Source organism: Citrus clementina, unplaced genomic scaffold (genome assembly GCF_000493195.1).
Source record: "Citrus clementina cultivar Clemenules unplaced genomic scaffold, Citrus_clementina_v1.0 scaffold_9, whole genome shotgun sequence".
NCBI lineage: Eukaryota > Viridiplantae > Streptophyta > Magnoliopsida > Sapindales > Rutaceae > Citrus > Citrus x clementina.
The window spans coordinates 13,598,411-13,614,330 of NW_006261964.1; the positions used below are offsets into that span (position 1 = coordinate 13,598,411).

The window sequence follows — 15,920 nt, forward strand, 5'->3', positions numbered from 1 at the left end:
AAGTTGGAACAACTTAGCAATAACTAGATAAAGTCTAATAGAATATTGAGATTAAAAAATAAACTTGAAATATCAACCTGAAAATTAGAAATTTAATGAAAGAACTGGAAATATAGAACTAATAACTGATGGAAAAATGAGTTGAAACAACTTATCAGGAATTTGATAAATTCCAATGGAAAGTAGGGATCTAGAAATTGAACTTTAAATATCCAAACAAAATTTTGGAATTCAATAAAAATAGTAAAAATATAGAACTAAAAAATAGTAGGAACAAGAGTTGAAGAAATTAACCCAAAAGTTCAAATAATTTACTAAGAATTTAATAAATTCAAATGCGAAGTAAGGATCTAAAAACTAAACTTGATGTATCTACTCAAAATATTGAAATTCAATAAAATAGTAGGAATATAGAACCAAAAAGTGGTAGAAAAATAAATCGGAACAATTTACCAAAAACTAAATAAAGTTTAATACATTACAAAGATATAAAAATAACTTGAAATATATACCTAAAAAGTTGGAAGTTAATGAAAAGAGTGGATCTATGGAACTAAAAACTAGTGGAAAGACGAGTTGAAACAACGTACCAAAATTTAGATAAATAACCACGAAAAATAGAATTTTGAAAAGTAAACTTGAAATATGCATTATAAATATTGGAATGTGACAAAATAAGTAGGAATGTAACTATTTTGTGACATGTTTATATTTTTTGTACTATTTTTAAATTTAAAATTATTACAATCTTTTTCCTCATTTAATTACAATTTTATCCTTTTTTTCCAAATTTTTTCATAATTTTTTCACATTAAAAACAAATAAAAATATCATTTTCATTATATTATCCGGTTAAAATCCGGTTGTACCAGTTGCATGCACGCGCTGTATGAGATACAGCTCTGCATGGTAGGTGGACTCGCGTCATTGAACCAATAGAAGCAGCTTGTCGCTGTCATCTCTGATTGCCACCTATGATGATTTTCATTGTTTTTGTTATTATTATCATGAAGATTTTTGAATAATAATAATTAGAAGAGAAAATATCCACCGTCCACCTGTTTTTTTCAACTTTTTTCAAAAATACATAATTCTTTTTTTTTTGTTGGAATCCACCTAAAGTTACATTTTGTTTCACTTTTCCACTTCCGTTTGGAATCCGTTAAGAAAACTAACGGAAACTTAAAAAAATGACCATTTTACCCCCGAACCAAAAATTACAATTTCACCTTAAAAAAATGCCAAAAATAATTAGATTTAATGATAAATATCATTATTGGTATGTTAATAAAGTATAAAAAAATCTTAACTACTAGAGATTATAACTCAATAAATAATAAAATTCTATTTATTTTAAATTCAACTGATCGTTTGTGAGATTGAGTTATTTTTAATACTACTATTATAATTTAGCATTCTAATTACAGACATATTTAAAAAAAAACATGCATTTGATGGTTGTGGAATTAATTTCTTTATTAATCGATGGGAAAAATATTTAGATTTAATTTGATTATTTTTGGTAATTTTTAGGGTGAAATTGTTATTTTCGTTTTGGGGGGTAAAATGGTCATTTTTTAAAGTTTCCGTTAGTTTTCTTAACGGATTCCAAACGGAAGTGGAAAAGTGAAACAAAAATGTAACTTTAGGTGGATTCTAGACAAGAAAAAAAAAGAATTGTGTATTTTTGAAAAAGTTGGAAAAAACGGATGGACGGTGGATATTTCCCTAATTAGAATTATTATAACAAATAATAACAATAGTAATGATAATAATTAACTAAGAACATTTTGTAACTTTCAGCCACTTATTCCAATTGCAAAATAAAGTAAACACATCAAAAGTAATACAACTCATTTCAATTTCAATTCTTATAGTTCAAGTATAAGAACTTATTCTGATTCTCATTACAATCTATTCTGATTTTAATTTTTTTTTATTACCAATTGATAAATGCACTATGAAGTCTTTTGACTTTTGGATTTTAAGAGTAAGTTGGTGGCTTAAAATTATATAAGCCAAGCCTTCGGCTTTTTGCTTACAAATAGGAGAGGTCGTGGCTTAACAATGGCTTCCATTGATCCTATTAAGGATGATATGTTGTTCAATGAATAAATTGCTTTTTTTATTCAATTAATTCCTACATGTGTGGTTTAATGTTTATGGTTCGTATCTCACTTTCACGTGATTAGGTAGATGTTATTAAATATTTTTCATCAATTTTGTCATTTGTTATTCGATTATTAGAATTAATGTTTGACTAAATCTATGCATAGGGTTTCTAAAGTCTGTATGTAATTATATTTGATTTTGTTTATTTCATTATATTGTTTACACCGAGTATTTAAAAAATCTTTGACTCTTTGTTGTTCAATATATTTACACGTGATGCTTAAATATTATACTAATAAATAGAAAAAGAATTTACACAAGATTAATTTTACCTGAACATAATTATTTCATTCATTAGTAAACATAGATTAATTTTGAGTTCACTCTAAAATTGAAAATTGATTGATAATTTGTCTGATGAGTTGAATAGTGTTGGATTTTAAAACTTTAGCAACTTCAATCTCTTGAGTTCTTGCATTAATTTACTCATTTTAATTTTATTTGCATCTTTATTTTAAATCTCTTCAAACAAAATATTTTCTTTTTATCTAAGGTAGAATTGTAATTAGCTTATATTAAATTTAGCTTTCTTAAAATTAACAGCCAATGTGGTTCAACCCCTTTATTCATAATCTACACTCTACAATAGATTCGTATGCTTGCAAGTACATTAAAATTTACAAAACAGTTATCAATTACCATATATATATATATATATATATATATATACATATATATATATATATAATGAAGATATTATACATACATATTTATAAAGGTACAAATAAATTTTAACATTATGCATATTAATCATTTGCATTCTTTCAACAATTTAATAATAAAATTTATCAAGCACAAACAACCACATTAAAAATTATAATACTTTTAAAAATATTTTACCAAATATTTAATTAATTATCTTTAAAATTAATTATTTTTATAATAATAATTTTTTAAAAAGTACCATGTATTACCAAATTGATTCTAAGAATCGACAACCAACGGTGAACATCTTAATGACGATAGCAGAAAATGATAGCCGATAATGGTGGCTTGTTCCTCTGAGTTTTTATCTTTAGTCATATTATTAATTTAATATAATCTATTAAAATATGCAATACGCTCCAAACAACAATTGAACACTATTTTCCATACTATTTTATTGGCAACTTTATTTGGTACATACAGTGCGCCAGAGACACCTATAATGTTATTTTATTTTTCCCAAGACAGTAGTTTAATGGAAAAATTTATCATTTCTTGTTTTGTTTATCGAGTAGAAAACACATCAGGATAAAATTCAAAATAGAGCAGACCCTTGTCCTAAAAATTGTAACATACAATTCTGGACTGCATATGTAAAATATGGAACCCATTGTATCTTTGTAATGGCCAAAGCCAACAATCACATTGGAAGAAAGAAATCATGTGACACACATCAACTCAAATGCTATGAATAATCTGGAATGAAATGGTGTTAGTGACAGAAAACACAGAGACAATCTTTACCCATATAACCTCAGGATCAGCAGATTTAGTCTCAAAATTCAGACTGGTGCCAAAAACCGGTTGCATCCTCAACATGGCGCTCAACTTCAACCAGAACTACATGCATTTCGCAGTTCAAAAATACATTTCATCAGGAAAACAGAAATTAACCAAAATCATCATTTTTGCTGGAAGTTAATTCCTGCTGTATATCATATCATGAGATTTCAGTGCAACTGTTTGCAATCAAAATTTGGAGAAATAAAACTAGGCATCTTGGGACATGCAAAAGCCCAAATCAAAGTAAGACAACCAAATGAAAGTGATCAACAACCTGAACTTACCTCACTTGAAAATTGCCATAACATATTGTACAGTTTATGTCTTTGCCTAAATATACTTCAATCCAGAGATATATTGCTGTCTAGAGATTATATATTGGGCCAGGGAATAAATAATTCCTAATAGCCCCAATACCTTAACCTGGATCACATCTGTTATTATGATGGATGGAAGATTTAGAGGCAATGTCAATAGTGGTGTCGAGTCCGTCTGCTTAGTGTAACTCCACACAAACCGGTTGAAGACGATATGGCTGGGAAATGTAAGAATGAGAAGGGCCAAATTCTTTACCGCAAAGAACCAGTCAGGACCCCCAACTTCAAGACCCCAGCCTGCATTCCCATGCCAGACATCTTGCCATATGCTATATAGGGAGCTCAAGATCAAGTAGCCTGATATGGCTACAGTCACTGGGAAGTACCTCTGCTTGTCCCCGAAACCAGCAACAAAATCAGAATCCTGGTTGAGCAGTAATAAAATAGGAGCAAGGAAGAATATTGCCTGGTTTGAGCCCCCTGTAAGATTGACATTCAATATTAAGCATATTGCAAAACACATTATAGTAGCAACATTTCCAACTGCTGGCATCCAAGCACCCTCAGTGGCCATCCTCTTGATTGAGAAAGTTGGAACTGTAGATGCTCGACGCTGCTGCATGAATCTCATTCGTGGAGGAAAACTAGTAGAGCTGCCTTGACTGCTAGAATGGCTATGTCTAATTCCACCCCTCTCCACAGCCTTTTCCCGCATAAGTGAGGCAAGTTCAAACTTTATCTCTAAAGCTATAAGCATAAATATTGCTGCATATAAACCAAGGAGAGATGTCCTTGCACCCTCAACAGCCAGTAGAGTTGTGAGTTTCCTGTCTTCCTCTTCAAAATCACCAAATCCATTATCCCCAAGGATGCTTTTGATCCTCACCTGACCCTCCAACAGATATGTCACAGGAAAGAGGGCCACAAGCAGTGCAAATATCCATGGTAGAAGCTTTGTGCTTGAAGCGGATGGAAAATGGGTAAAGACCACGAAGACACAGGTACCAACCATGGTTACAACGATGAGGGCATGCAAAACTGTGGCCTGAAGAAAGAACTCAGCAGATATGTAGATTCCAAGAGCAATCCCCATGACAATGGAGTAAAATGCTCTCAACTCTACAATGTATTTAATAGGTATGATAGACGTCACAGCTGCCAGCGTGAGCAAAATTGCAAGAATTATCAACCAAGATGGCCATGTAGGTTTTGATGCCATGAAACCGTAGATAGAGATATCATCAGCAGATTGACGAGCAGCTTTGATCAGATCAGATCTATATGTCCATGATAATGGGATTGGAGGCTGCATTAGAACAAACAGTACACCTGTAGCCACCACCAGCACTAGACATCTCTTGGCAGACTGCACAAGGAAGAGAAGAAAAGGTCATTAGTCTTGTATATGAATCTCATGCTTCATCAGCCAGTTAGTATGAGCAATACATAAAATACATTCTTACCAAGATACTGAGACTTCAATGAGCATAAACATCTGTTATTAACAATGTTTTTCTTTCTTTCATTTGAAAAAAAAAAAGGTCATGGTAAACGGAACAGCCTTCAGTTCAAGATACAATTTATGATTATGACATGTTATATACAGCTCTATTCACACATATTTACCATTCACAATATCATAATATTCCTCCTCGCAGTACTCAAAAACTTCATCAACATGTATCAGTCCCAAAGATTGAATATTTATCCAGACATTATTAGAAGATCGACATTATGAATTGAATACAAATTTGATGATTTGCATCATCAAAACCACAGCATAAAATTTCTTAGGGTCATCATTTTCTTATTATATTCATACCAGGACATGAGAAAAGTGTAGAGCAACAATGGGCACACAAGCCAATCCCGTCAAAATGATGCAGAAACCCAAAAGTAAACCATCAGAAGGAGGTCTCCCGTTCCACCACTGCAGAGCTTCAAAAATAGTTTCACGGCAAAACCAGACAGCTAAAGCCACCACACTAGCATGTGCGTAACCTTGCCAAGCCTTCATCTTTGAGGCTGTTCTTGACTTATCCCTGCAAAGTTTGATTCATGAAGCAATAACCAAAATCTGAATTATAAAGGAGAAAAGAAAAACTTTGAGAAGAACTAGATCTTCTAGAAACAGAACTATCAAGCACCTACTTGTAAAGAAGCAATGGAGGAGAAACAGCCAACAAAAGAATTGCTGAAACCCAGACAACAGACTTTGATGTAATAAAAAGCACCGCCAGTTTTGAAGAATAGAGGCAAGTCAAAATCCAAACCGCTTTTGGTCCAATTCGATTATCCACTGACAGTCTTCTAACCAAGGCTAAACCAACAAATGTTGTTAAGATGACCATATAGCTTGGATACATTATGTCATCCTCCAACCCATAGTAGTAAATGCTTGAGTAATTAAAAAATCGATTCTCAATGTAGCACAGTAACAATGCATGGCTGATCAAGGCAACCTCTGTCATAAAATGTAGCTTTGTTGGTAGAAGAGCTAAGCCAGGAACAGCCATGGCCAGGACAACATCAGCAACAATGAGTTTACAAAAGGTTTTCAAAGACATGCCTGCCAACCAGATATTTAGATCCCAGAAGTTATGCATCACAAACCAGATGACCATCATGCTGCTCAGTGAAACAAAGGCAAAGTATGATGGCAAGCTTTTCTTTGTAAAAAAACGAGCCAAATAAAAGCCAGCTATTGAAGGAACCGCAATAAACTGCAAGATAAAGAATAAATAATAATAGTTTTCAGAACAATTTCTTCTCTCTTTTCCCTTGAAAGATAAGAAATTCCTAAACTGGAAGGAACAAATACATGAAAACTGTAAAAGTTATTCGAAAAGAACAAAGTAGATACAAGAGACACGTTAAATTGCATTGCACCACAGAAACCACATGCCAAAAAGGCAATTAACAACGCTGCAGGCATTTAGATGGATGGGTAGGCACAGCACCAACAGGAACAGTAACAGAGCATGAAGCCCACAAATCAGATCAAAAGCAATGCATAAATCCTATAATGCACAGAAATGTAAAATTACCAGAGCTTATATATCCTACTGAGGACATACTAAGGTTTATTGGATGAATATCTTCAACTGCATTTGTTGGAAACCTAACAAATACTATTCTAATGAGTTAAGCCTATGAAGAAGATAATCTTCACGAGTGAAAACTGAACCTGCAACTGATGAAACTTCTGCAATGTAACAACCATGGAAAACTCTACCAAATTTATTTAAGCAGACTTACTTTGACCTACATCTCCTACATTTTGAGAATGAATCACAAAGGAACCACATACACACTTTATTGACCAATACACACATTATAAAAGTATAACAACAAGATCATTTGGTTGAGCGTACTCATGAATAGATGACCAATAAATTATATACACATTCCAATAACAAGCAGCTGCAACTTCCTTTTTAGCTATTTAATTCTTATCATCAGAGACCAGTATCATGGCTCTAAATGACAATTGGTGCTGCTATGGCTGCACAAAATGTTAATTCTGATTCCAGCCGAAAAACCATGCACTGCTACCATAATGTATCCTTTCGGTGGACATTCAATCATTCCTATGTAGAAATGTACAATTGGCCTCTATTTTTTGCATCCTTAGTGGACAGCTGATCCATGTCATTGTATTAATTCTTCATTGGAGTGTGTGTTTTGCTCGTCTTTTAGTTTATCCATTACTTTATAAAGACAAGTATCCCTTATTAGATAATGACTATATATATATATATATATAGAGAGAGAGAGAGAGCGTAATTTTACAATAAGGAAATCCCTTACTTTAAAGTAAGGAACAAGCTAAAAGACAGAAAAACACAAACTCCACTGCATTGTATTGAAATCTATGTTTTTTGGTCTTTTAGCTTGTCCCTTACTTTATTAAAGTATGGGATTCCCTTATTGTAAAATTACTCTTATAAAGTAAAATTCGCATCTAAGCACTTGAAAATGAAAACCTTAAGGTCCATACGTCTTGACCTCTATCCTCCATGTAAGGAATAGATTTAATTAGCATTCACCACCTTCTGTTGACAAATATCTTATCTAAGTTAATTGAAATTTCGCTCTCCAAACTTTTATTCTTCACATCTCCCAGAATTCTATGTTACACAGCAATTACCCAAATTCATTATCAAATTTCAAGTCAACCATAATGCCCGAAAAACTAAGATGAGCATTTCTTCCTTAAAAATGCCAGAGCAAATCCTCTACTTTGAGTCATAATCAACAACTATTGCACTTGATCCAATTACATTCCCAATTCCCAAGTAACTGAAAAAAAAAAACTAACATCTTAGATTGCTTATACTTTACTGATGCTCATTCATGAAAAAACAGCTTTTGCCATTCGTCATATCAAATGGGAAAAGTTTTACTATGTTGTCTTTTACATTATGATACACTGGTCAAAGTAAATGAATACGAGTATTCCTCCGAAAAACTTGAGAATCTACATCATACAATTAGGGATCTAAACAGAAGCTCACACTTGGTATAAACAGAACACAGATCCTCAAAACCCTAATTTAATAATGCACCATATAAAAGGAGCTAAAAACAGAATGCTACTAAAATGTTCATGAATGATGCCTTCACTGAGTTTGTATTTTTTTTTTTGGATAAGAAACTGGAAAATGTATTAATAAGAAGAAGTAAAAACAGATGGTGGGAATTTGTGTTTATATTTAGAAAATATAAAGCAGAAGAGCAAAAACCATCATCGGCAAGTTACAGCATCACAAGCATATCATACAAATATGACTCAAGAAATTAAAATATAAAAAGGAATAAGTACTCTACAACAAGAAGCGTACCACTAGTGGGAATCCCACAACAATAGCAGCAGCAGCACTAACAACTACAGCCAAAGCTGTAAACGCCACTGAGCTGGAAGCATCAGAGATCATACCAAGTGCATAAGCACCAGCACCAGTAGCCCCTCCAAGCATAGTAGTAGTCACAAGAAGATAATTCACCGGTGGTGGGACCTGAATGTACTTCCCAAAAGAGTGAAACACCACCCTAATCTCCAAACAAATGACCACCACAATCAAAGCAAGAGCACCGTTAACAACACGAATGCTATGCAGTTGGTTCTCACTCCTGGTAACCCACCAAAGCGCACCCCTAGTGGATGCATAGAGTTGGAACAAAAAGGGGATAAAGAATAGCAGAAACAGATCACAAATAGAAGCAGCTGATGAAAATACAACCGAGTAATGTGATGCAATGTGAAATAGCAAAGGGGAGAACAATAAATTCAAAGTATGCATACAGCTCTCAAGGGTACTCAGAATTAAATTATCATCAGGGATCTCTCCACCATGATACTTCACTTCTTGCTTTGATTTGAAAGACGAAGCACGCGGAATCGAATAAAGCCAATAGAAAATACAATTAAATGCCATTAGATAGTAAGCAGCATTGTTCATACCAACAGCAGAAACAGTTGCCCACGTGAAAATGACCGACGCAGTGAACGGCAAACACGCGAATAAAAGCCGCTCGAGAGCGAGCACTATTGAAGGGTTTTCGATTTGAATCCATTTAAACTGAAGCGAAGCCCAAGTGCCTATTAAAAAGTTCGTGTAGGCGCATAAGAATGTCGCGAGGAGACCGAGCGGGATTGAGTTGAAGGTCACAAAAAGACTCGAGCTGAAAAAGAAAGCGATCTGTGAGGCGATTAACGAGAACCAGACGCCGAAGAACGAACCGGATTTGAAATTGAGAGAATCGATAATGTAAGCGAGCATTAGACCTAGGGTTATAGTGGTGACCACGGGGGACCCACCTAAATCGAGCAGGAAAGCGGCGCACGGCACAAGAGCGATTGCGATGCGCGCGTTGTGTGCGAAGGAAGACGGCGAGAATCGCGATTTTTTCAAAGATCTGCTGCTGTTAACAGCACCGTTAAAGTTGTCGTTGCTGTTGGGGCTAGGGTTTGAGTAAGGGGAGGAGAGGTTGTTGTATGAGGTGTTAAAAGAAGGGGCGCTTATGGAGGCGGATATGTAAGGTCGGAATGAGCGCGGATTCAGCTCCGGCGGCAACATTTTTGCCGGAAATTTTGAACGGAGAGAGAGGGCGTTATATGGTGGCTTTTTCGTTGACTGTGATTTGATGCGGATAGAAATTCCGAGCAAGACTGAGACTCACCTGGTGTGATTTGGGGTATTTGCGGTAAAAACGGTGACGTGTTTAGGGGAGATCAGAGCCAAGAACGTACGTGGCTGAATACATGGCAACATCGCATTGCATAATTTTGACAAAGGTCAACGTTACGCTTACAATTATGTACTTTTGACACAAACGAGTTTCTTTTCTAGAATACGCACAAATTTTTACAACAGTGTATATGCCCAATTATTTATCGACTTAGCCCCAGTAATCTTCTTTATATTAGTTCTTAATTTATCTATTTATAAAATTACTGCAAATGATAAATATTAAATAGGTTTCAAGTATTTTCAAGGAACCAGTTTGAGATAATTGTTCATGAAACAATCTTCTTTTAACTTTTATTGTGCCGGTGAAATAAGTCATTAGATAAAAAAGTAATTTGATATTTAATAAATTATATTGTTGTGATTACTGAGTTTCAAAAATAGGATATATGTGTTTGATAAAATATATTTGGTAAAGTTTATTATTAAAGTATTATAGTTGTATTGTTTTATTGATACAAAAAATTTGATCATACAGGAAAAATTGATAAAGAGTTGTTTTACTTGGAAAACTCATGTCAGAGAACTTAATGTCTTTGGGATTGTCATTATTAATAAAGAGTGAAGAGCTCGGTTTAGTCGGAATCTTGCAAGACAATAACCCATGAGAGGTCAACGGAGGTGTTAGCCATCTAGATCCTCCGATACTTAAGTTAGAGACCGAGAGTAGCATAATAACAAATAAATAATAAGAGAGAGAAGAGATAATAAGAGAAAAGCTTGTAGGATATTGTACTCTGCAAATTTTAATGTACTCACAAGCATACAAGTCTATTGGAGTATAGATTAGAAATAACGAAGTCGAACCCAAATGGACTATCAAATTTTAAGAAATCTAAGTTTGATCTAGATAATTAAAACTCTACCCTAATTAAAAAAGAAAATATTTTATTTGGGCTATTATTATAATGTCGAGCACTAAGTCCCGGCAGCATACTGAAAATTTAAATCAAACCATTAGATTAAAATAGAATGAGTATAACGGTTGATATTTTATATTCAATAAAAATAGAAAAAGAAAAGCAATTGAGATGCTGGTTCTCAAAAGAAAATTCCTAAAGTTCTCTCATTCCTTTTTTCCCCTCTCACTCACTAACACGATTTCTTCGCTCTCTCAAAAGGAAAATCCCTAAAATTTCTTCCCTTTTTCAAATCCATTCTCTCATCCGATTCTCATCACCCAAAATCAAATCCACAATCTCTCTCGTACAATTGGTGTGGGCAATCTAATGCTATTGGTGTCAATGTGCAAGTATACACAATAAGTAATATAGTGATAAGTATTCAAGACCATCTCCATAAGAATTCATGTTATATGAATTGCTACAGTAACTTTATCAGTGCAATTTTGTTCTAAATTAAAAATAAAACAATTTATGAAACTAAAACTAATAAAAATAAAAATACAATAAGTAAAATGCAATAAAATAAATTGTCATGTTAACACAATGATATAACCAATGAGAAAGGAATAGTTGAGTGATTAAACTCACTTAATGGTTTTGACTATTTTTCTAATTTTTGGTTTGGTTGCTAGAGCATCTAATACAGCACTGGGCAGAATCCTTATGTATCTTCAGCTGTCGCTTGTTGGATGTCTTATATCTTGATGCAACTTAACAGTGACCAATTATTATGCTAACATAAGATATAACATTACACGTTTTAGATTCTAATTACCCTACAAAGTGAATCCTTTTGTCTAGTTCATCACTAATTTTAAATTAAGCATGACCCTTTTCGAATCAAGTTAAACTCAACTCAGGAAATCCAATCTAAAACCAAGTATCGTTCTGATATGGTTCATTAAGTCAGACATTTTTGAGACTATTTCTTAACTAGTATCACTAAATGGGTGGTCAGTCGAAATAGAGAATTGAAATAAGTATTATCAAAACAACGTACTATAGTAAATATACATCAATACATATAATCAGTCAATTAACTATAAAGATTGTTTATCACTCGATGACAAGTAACTTTAGTTCATAACTTGTGATAAAACAAAAATCAAAATAGTTTCGGCCATCAAACAAGTCTTCATAACAATAAAAAAACAAGAGAGCAAGAATAAGAGTTGAAATCCACTTGTCCTATTGAATCCCCTCGATGTTCTTCTTGAATCCTTTGTTGCAGCCCTCAATTCTCTGTCTTGATATCTGTTTTCTCTTGTGTTGTTTCTCAATTATTTTTCTCTAATGATGGCCCTCTCTTTTGCTTTCTAATGTGCTCTTTTTATAAGTCGAAATTAGGATTACCAGAAACGTATAGCAGTGAATCTCTTATTTTTAGAAATTTTAGTTTGCAATCTTCCATTTAACGCGGGAAATCTCGTTTGTCGTTGCTGCAGGAGTTGTTGCAGCAATTGTGCTATAGTATATTGCTCTAACATCTTCATTATTCCATACTCACTTTAATTCCATTGCGACCAAGTTCTTTTATAACTCTTCAAGCATGCTGCTGCAACGTTCCATCCATGAAATTTGAGCTTTTGGGTCACTTACAATTATGCATGTAATCAGAGCACACAATAATCTATAAACACATGAATTTTATAAAATTTAAACTTAAATGACTACCCATGCAAAATGGAACTAAAATGCAGTTGATTTAAGCATAAAAACACCATGATAACTCTCATTTCATAGAATTATCACACCTCCAAACTTAACCCATTACTTGTCCTCAAGTAATATCAACAAACCTAACACTTGAAACACACAATCATGCAATAAATAAATAAATAAATTAGCTCTGTCATCCAGATTGTTTTGATTTATCAACAACCCTCACATTTTTTTCTCAACATATAAAGTTACCAATAGCAGATCCAGTTCTAGACTTAGGTTTCATTCTATCCTATGTGCGTGTGTGTATTCTGATCAAATTCCGAGTTGCTGTAGCAATACTCAATCACTCAATACATCTTAAAGATAAAACTATAAAGACATTTTTATTCATTGGAGAAACACAAGTTATAAAAGCTACAAACTGTGCTATAGCAATCAATTTTTTATTTTTTTTTCACAAGGTACCCTTTAATGTGACATCAACTTTTCATGTGAATATTTATTAGGGTATTGATGACACCTAATTATTTCATTAATGTACAAATTAGAGTTGTTATAGCAATAACATCCAAGATACTGTTACAGTGGTCTTTATCTTTGGGCATTTTTTACTCAAGGTTGGACATGAGGTTCATGAACATACCTGACTACTCGACATCCTAGACAGATGACTGATTAATATTAAAAATTGTTTGATTATCAAGCGATAAAAAATAACATTTTGTGCTAAGATTATAATTTATATTTGTGTTTATGCAATATATTAGGGATTATTAATTATGTCTTAAATATATCTAATTTTGGGAACTTTTGAATCGACAACTAAACCTCAACCATCTCCATCTAGTGGAGGAATCTATAACCTTAGGGAAAATCATGATTTACAAGCAAAATTTGCATCCCTAGTTAGGAAGATTGAAGCTTTGGAGAATAAAAAGAGTGATCAAGTAAAATTTATTCAAGAAATTGCATATGATGTTTGTAGTTCTAATGATCATTTTACTGAAGAGTGTCCCACTTTGCCTGCACTTAAAGAATGTTTGCATGATCAAGCTAATGCCATTAACACTTTTAATAAACTAAACCCATATTCACAGATTTATAAACTTGGTTGGAGAAATCATCTAAATTTTAGTTGGAGGAATAATAATAATGCATAATCTTCACAAGCACCACCTCCACAAAATTTTCAAAATGCTCAACCTTATGCACCTTATGTTCCACCACCATTTGAAAAATTTGGAAGATACAATGCATTCATTCATTAGGAAGCAAGATGCCATTAACAATTAAAATGCACAAACCTTTTCTAATTTGAAAGATACTCTTGCTAAAATTGCTGCTGCACTCACGATTAAAAAAAAAGGAAAATTTCCAGCTCAACCACAACCAAATCCTAAGATTCAACAACATTCACCCATGGACCAAGTTAAGTCAATTATAACTCTTCGTAGTGGTAAGGTTGTTGATAGACCTGTTCTTAAACCGTGTAAAGATAAAGATAATGAAAATTCAAAGGATAAGGAAGGACTAAATAAACTTATACCTAGTGAAGAAATAACTATTGTTCCATTTGAACCAACATTTCTATATGCATTAAATAAACTAAGGAAATCAAACCACTCTTCTGAAATTTATGAAATCTTTAAGTAAGTGAATGTTAACATTTCTCTGTTAGATGCAATCAAGCAGGTACTTTTATATGCCAAATTTTTAAAGGAATTATGCACTGTCAAGAGAAAATTGAAGGTAAGAAAGAGTGCTTTCATGGTTGAACAAGTAAGTACCATTCTGTCTACTAATAATAAGTTGAAATATATAAAGATTCTGGTTATTCTACTATTTCTTGTATTATTGGAGATCACAAAATGAAGCATGCTTTGTTAGACCTTGGTGCTAGTGTTAATTTACTTCCATATTCAGTGTATCTTCAACTTAATCTTGGTTGAGTTAAAATCAACTTCAACTACACTTTTGCTCGCCGATAGATTATTGGTGAATTTTTACTCAATTGCTATTGATGCCAATGTGCAAGTGTACACAACAAGTAATAAAGTGATGAATATTCTAGATCGTCTCCACAGGGACTGATGTTACTAGAAATGCTACAGCAATCACAATAGTGCAATCTACCTTTATTCACGATGAACCTAGTTAAAGTTGATTAGTACCGAAATTAACAATTGTAAGAAAATAAAACAAATAATTGCAGTAATGAAATAGATTAGATAAATTGCGTAAAAGAATCAAATGAGAATGAAGTAGCTGAATGATCAAACTCTCTTCATGGGTTGACTGCTTTTCATCAAATTAATACCAGTTGCGACAACAATTCCTATAACACTGGGCAGAATCATTTCGCATCTTCAGCTGTCGCATGTTGGACTTCTCATACCCTTAAGTGTCCTAACAATGACCGGTTGCTATTCTACCTAAGGTATGGCATTACGAACATCTACTCTCTCTACCCTACAAGGTGAATGACTATGTCTAGTTCTTCATAAATCTTAACTTCAAGTATAGTCCTTATGGGATTCAAGAAAAACTTAATCCAGAAAACTCAAATTAAGATCAAGTATTACTCTAATAATATCCACTAAGACAGACCCTTTTGCGGCTCTATCTTAACTAGAACCATTAAATGGGTAGTCAATCGAAATAACAGTTATAATAATAGCTATTCGAGTAACATGCTACAGCAATCGTACAACAACTCATAAGAACAGTCAAATACCCATTTACATTGTTTGTCACTCAACTACAAGTAAATTTAGTTCATACTTTGAAAAAGAAAAACAAACAGCAAAATATTGGTCACGAAATACATCGATTCAATCAAAGTGTAAAGAAAAGAATAAGTAGAGAACAATGAAGATGGAATCCAAATAACTCTGCTGGATTCTTCACTGATGCAGACTTAGTTCTCTTGAATTCTGATTGTTTTCTTCTTTTCTTCTCGATTTCTCCGATGTTAATTCCTTGCCGCCGTTTTATGTGATGCGTGCCTCTTTTTTATAACTGAAAACTAGGGTAAACAAAAGCTTAGGGCATGCATGAGTCAGATTAGGAAATTGCAGATCACAATTCTACAGATATCCCGCGCTAAGTTTTCTATGTCGTTG

General features: G+C 33.3%; 1 protein-coding gene across 1 annotated transcript; it reads right to left on the reverse strand.

Annotated features, from left to right (window-relative positions):
* Positions 1-3,852: 3,852 nt before the first annotated feature.
* LOC18033288 lies at positions 3,853-10,339 on the reverse strand. Its single transcript, XM_006420762.2, has 4 exons — positions 8,822-10,339; positions 6,129-6,700; positions 5,800-6,019; positions 3,853-5,343 (listed from the first exon to the last, which is right to left on the reverse strand). The coding sequence occupies exons 1-4, from the start codon at positions 10,055-10,057 to the stop codon at positions 3,991-3,993; spliced, it is 3,381 nt and encodes a 1,126-aa protein (XP_006420825.1). The 5' UTR covers positions 10,058-10,339; the 3' UTR covers positions 3,853-3,990.
* Between the last annotated feature and the right edge of the window lie 5,581 nt (positions 10,340-15,920).

Bases quoted from the DNA above. Each gene is read 5' to 3' on its own strand.
- LOC18033288 (XM_006420762.2), bottom strand. From the start codon at position 10,057: ATGTTGCCGCCGGAGCTGAATCCGCGCTCATTCCGACCTTACATATCC. The intron at 6,701-8,821 runs GTACGCTTCTTG...TTTATCTTGCAG, and splicing joins TTGTGGGATTCCCACTAGTG to TTTATTGCGGTTCCTTCAAT. The intron at 6,020-6,128 runs GTAGGTGCTTGA...CAAACTTTGCAG, and splicing joins CCTCCATTGCTTCTTTACAA to GGATAAGTCAAGAACAGCCT.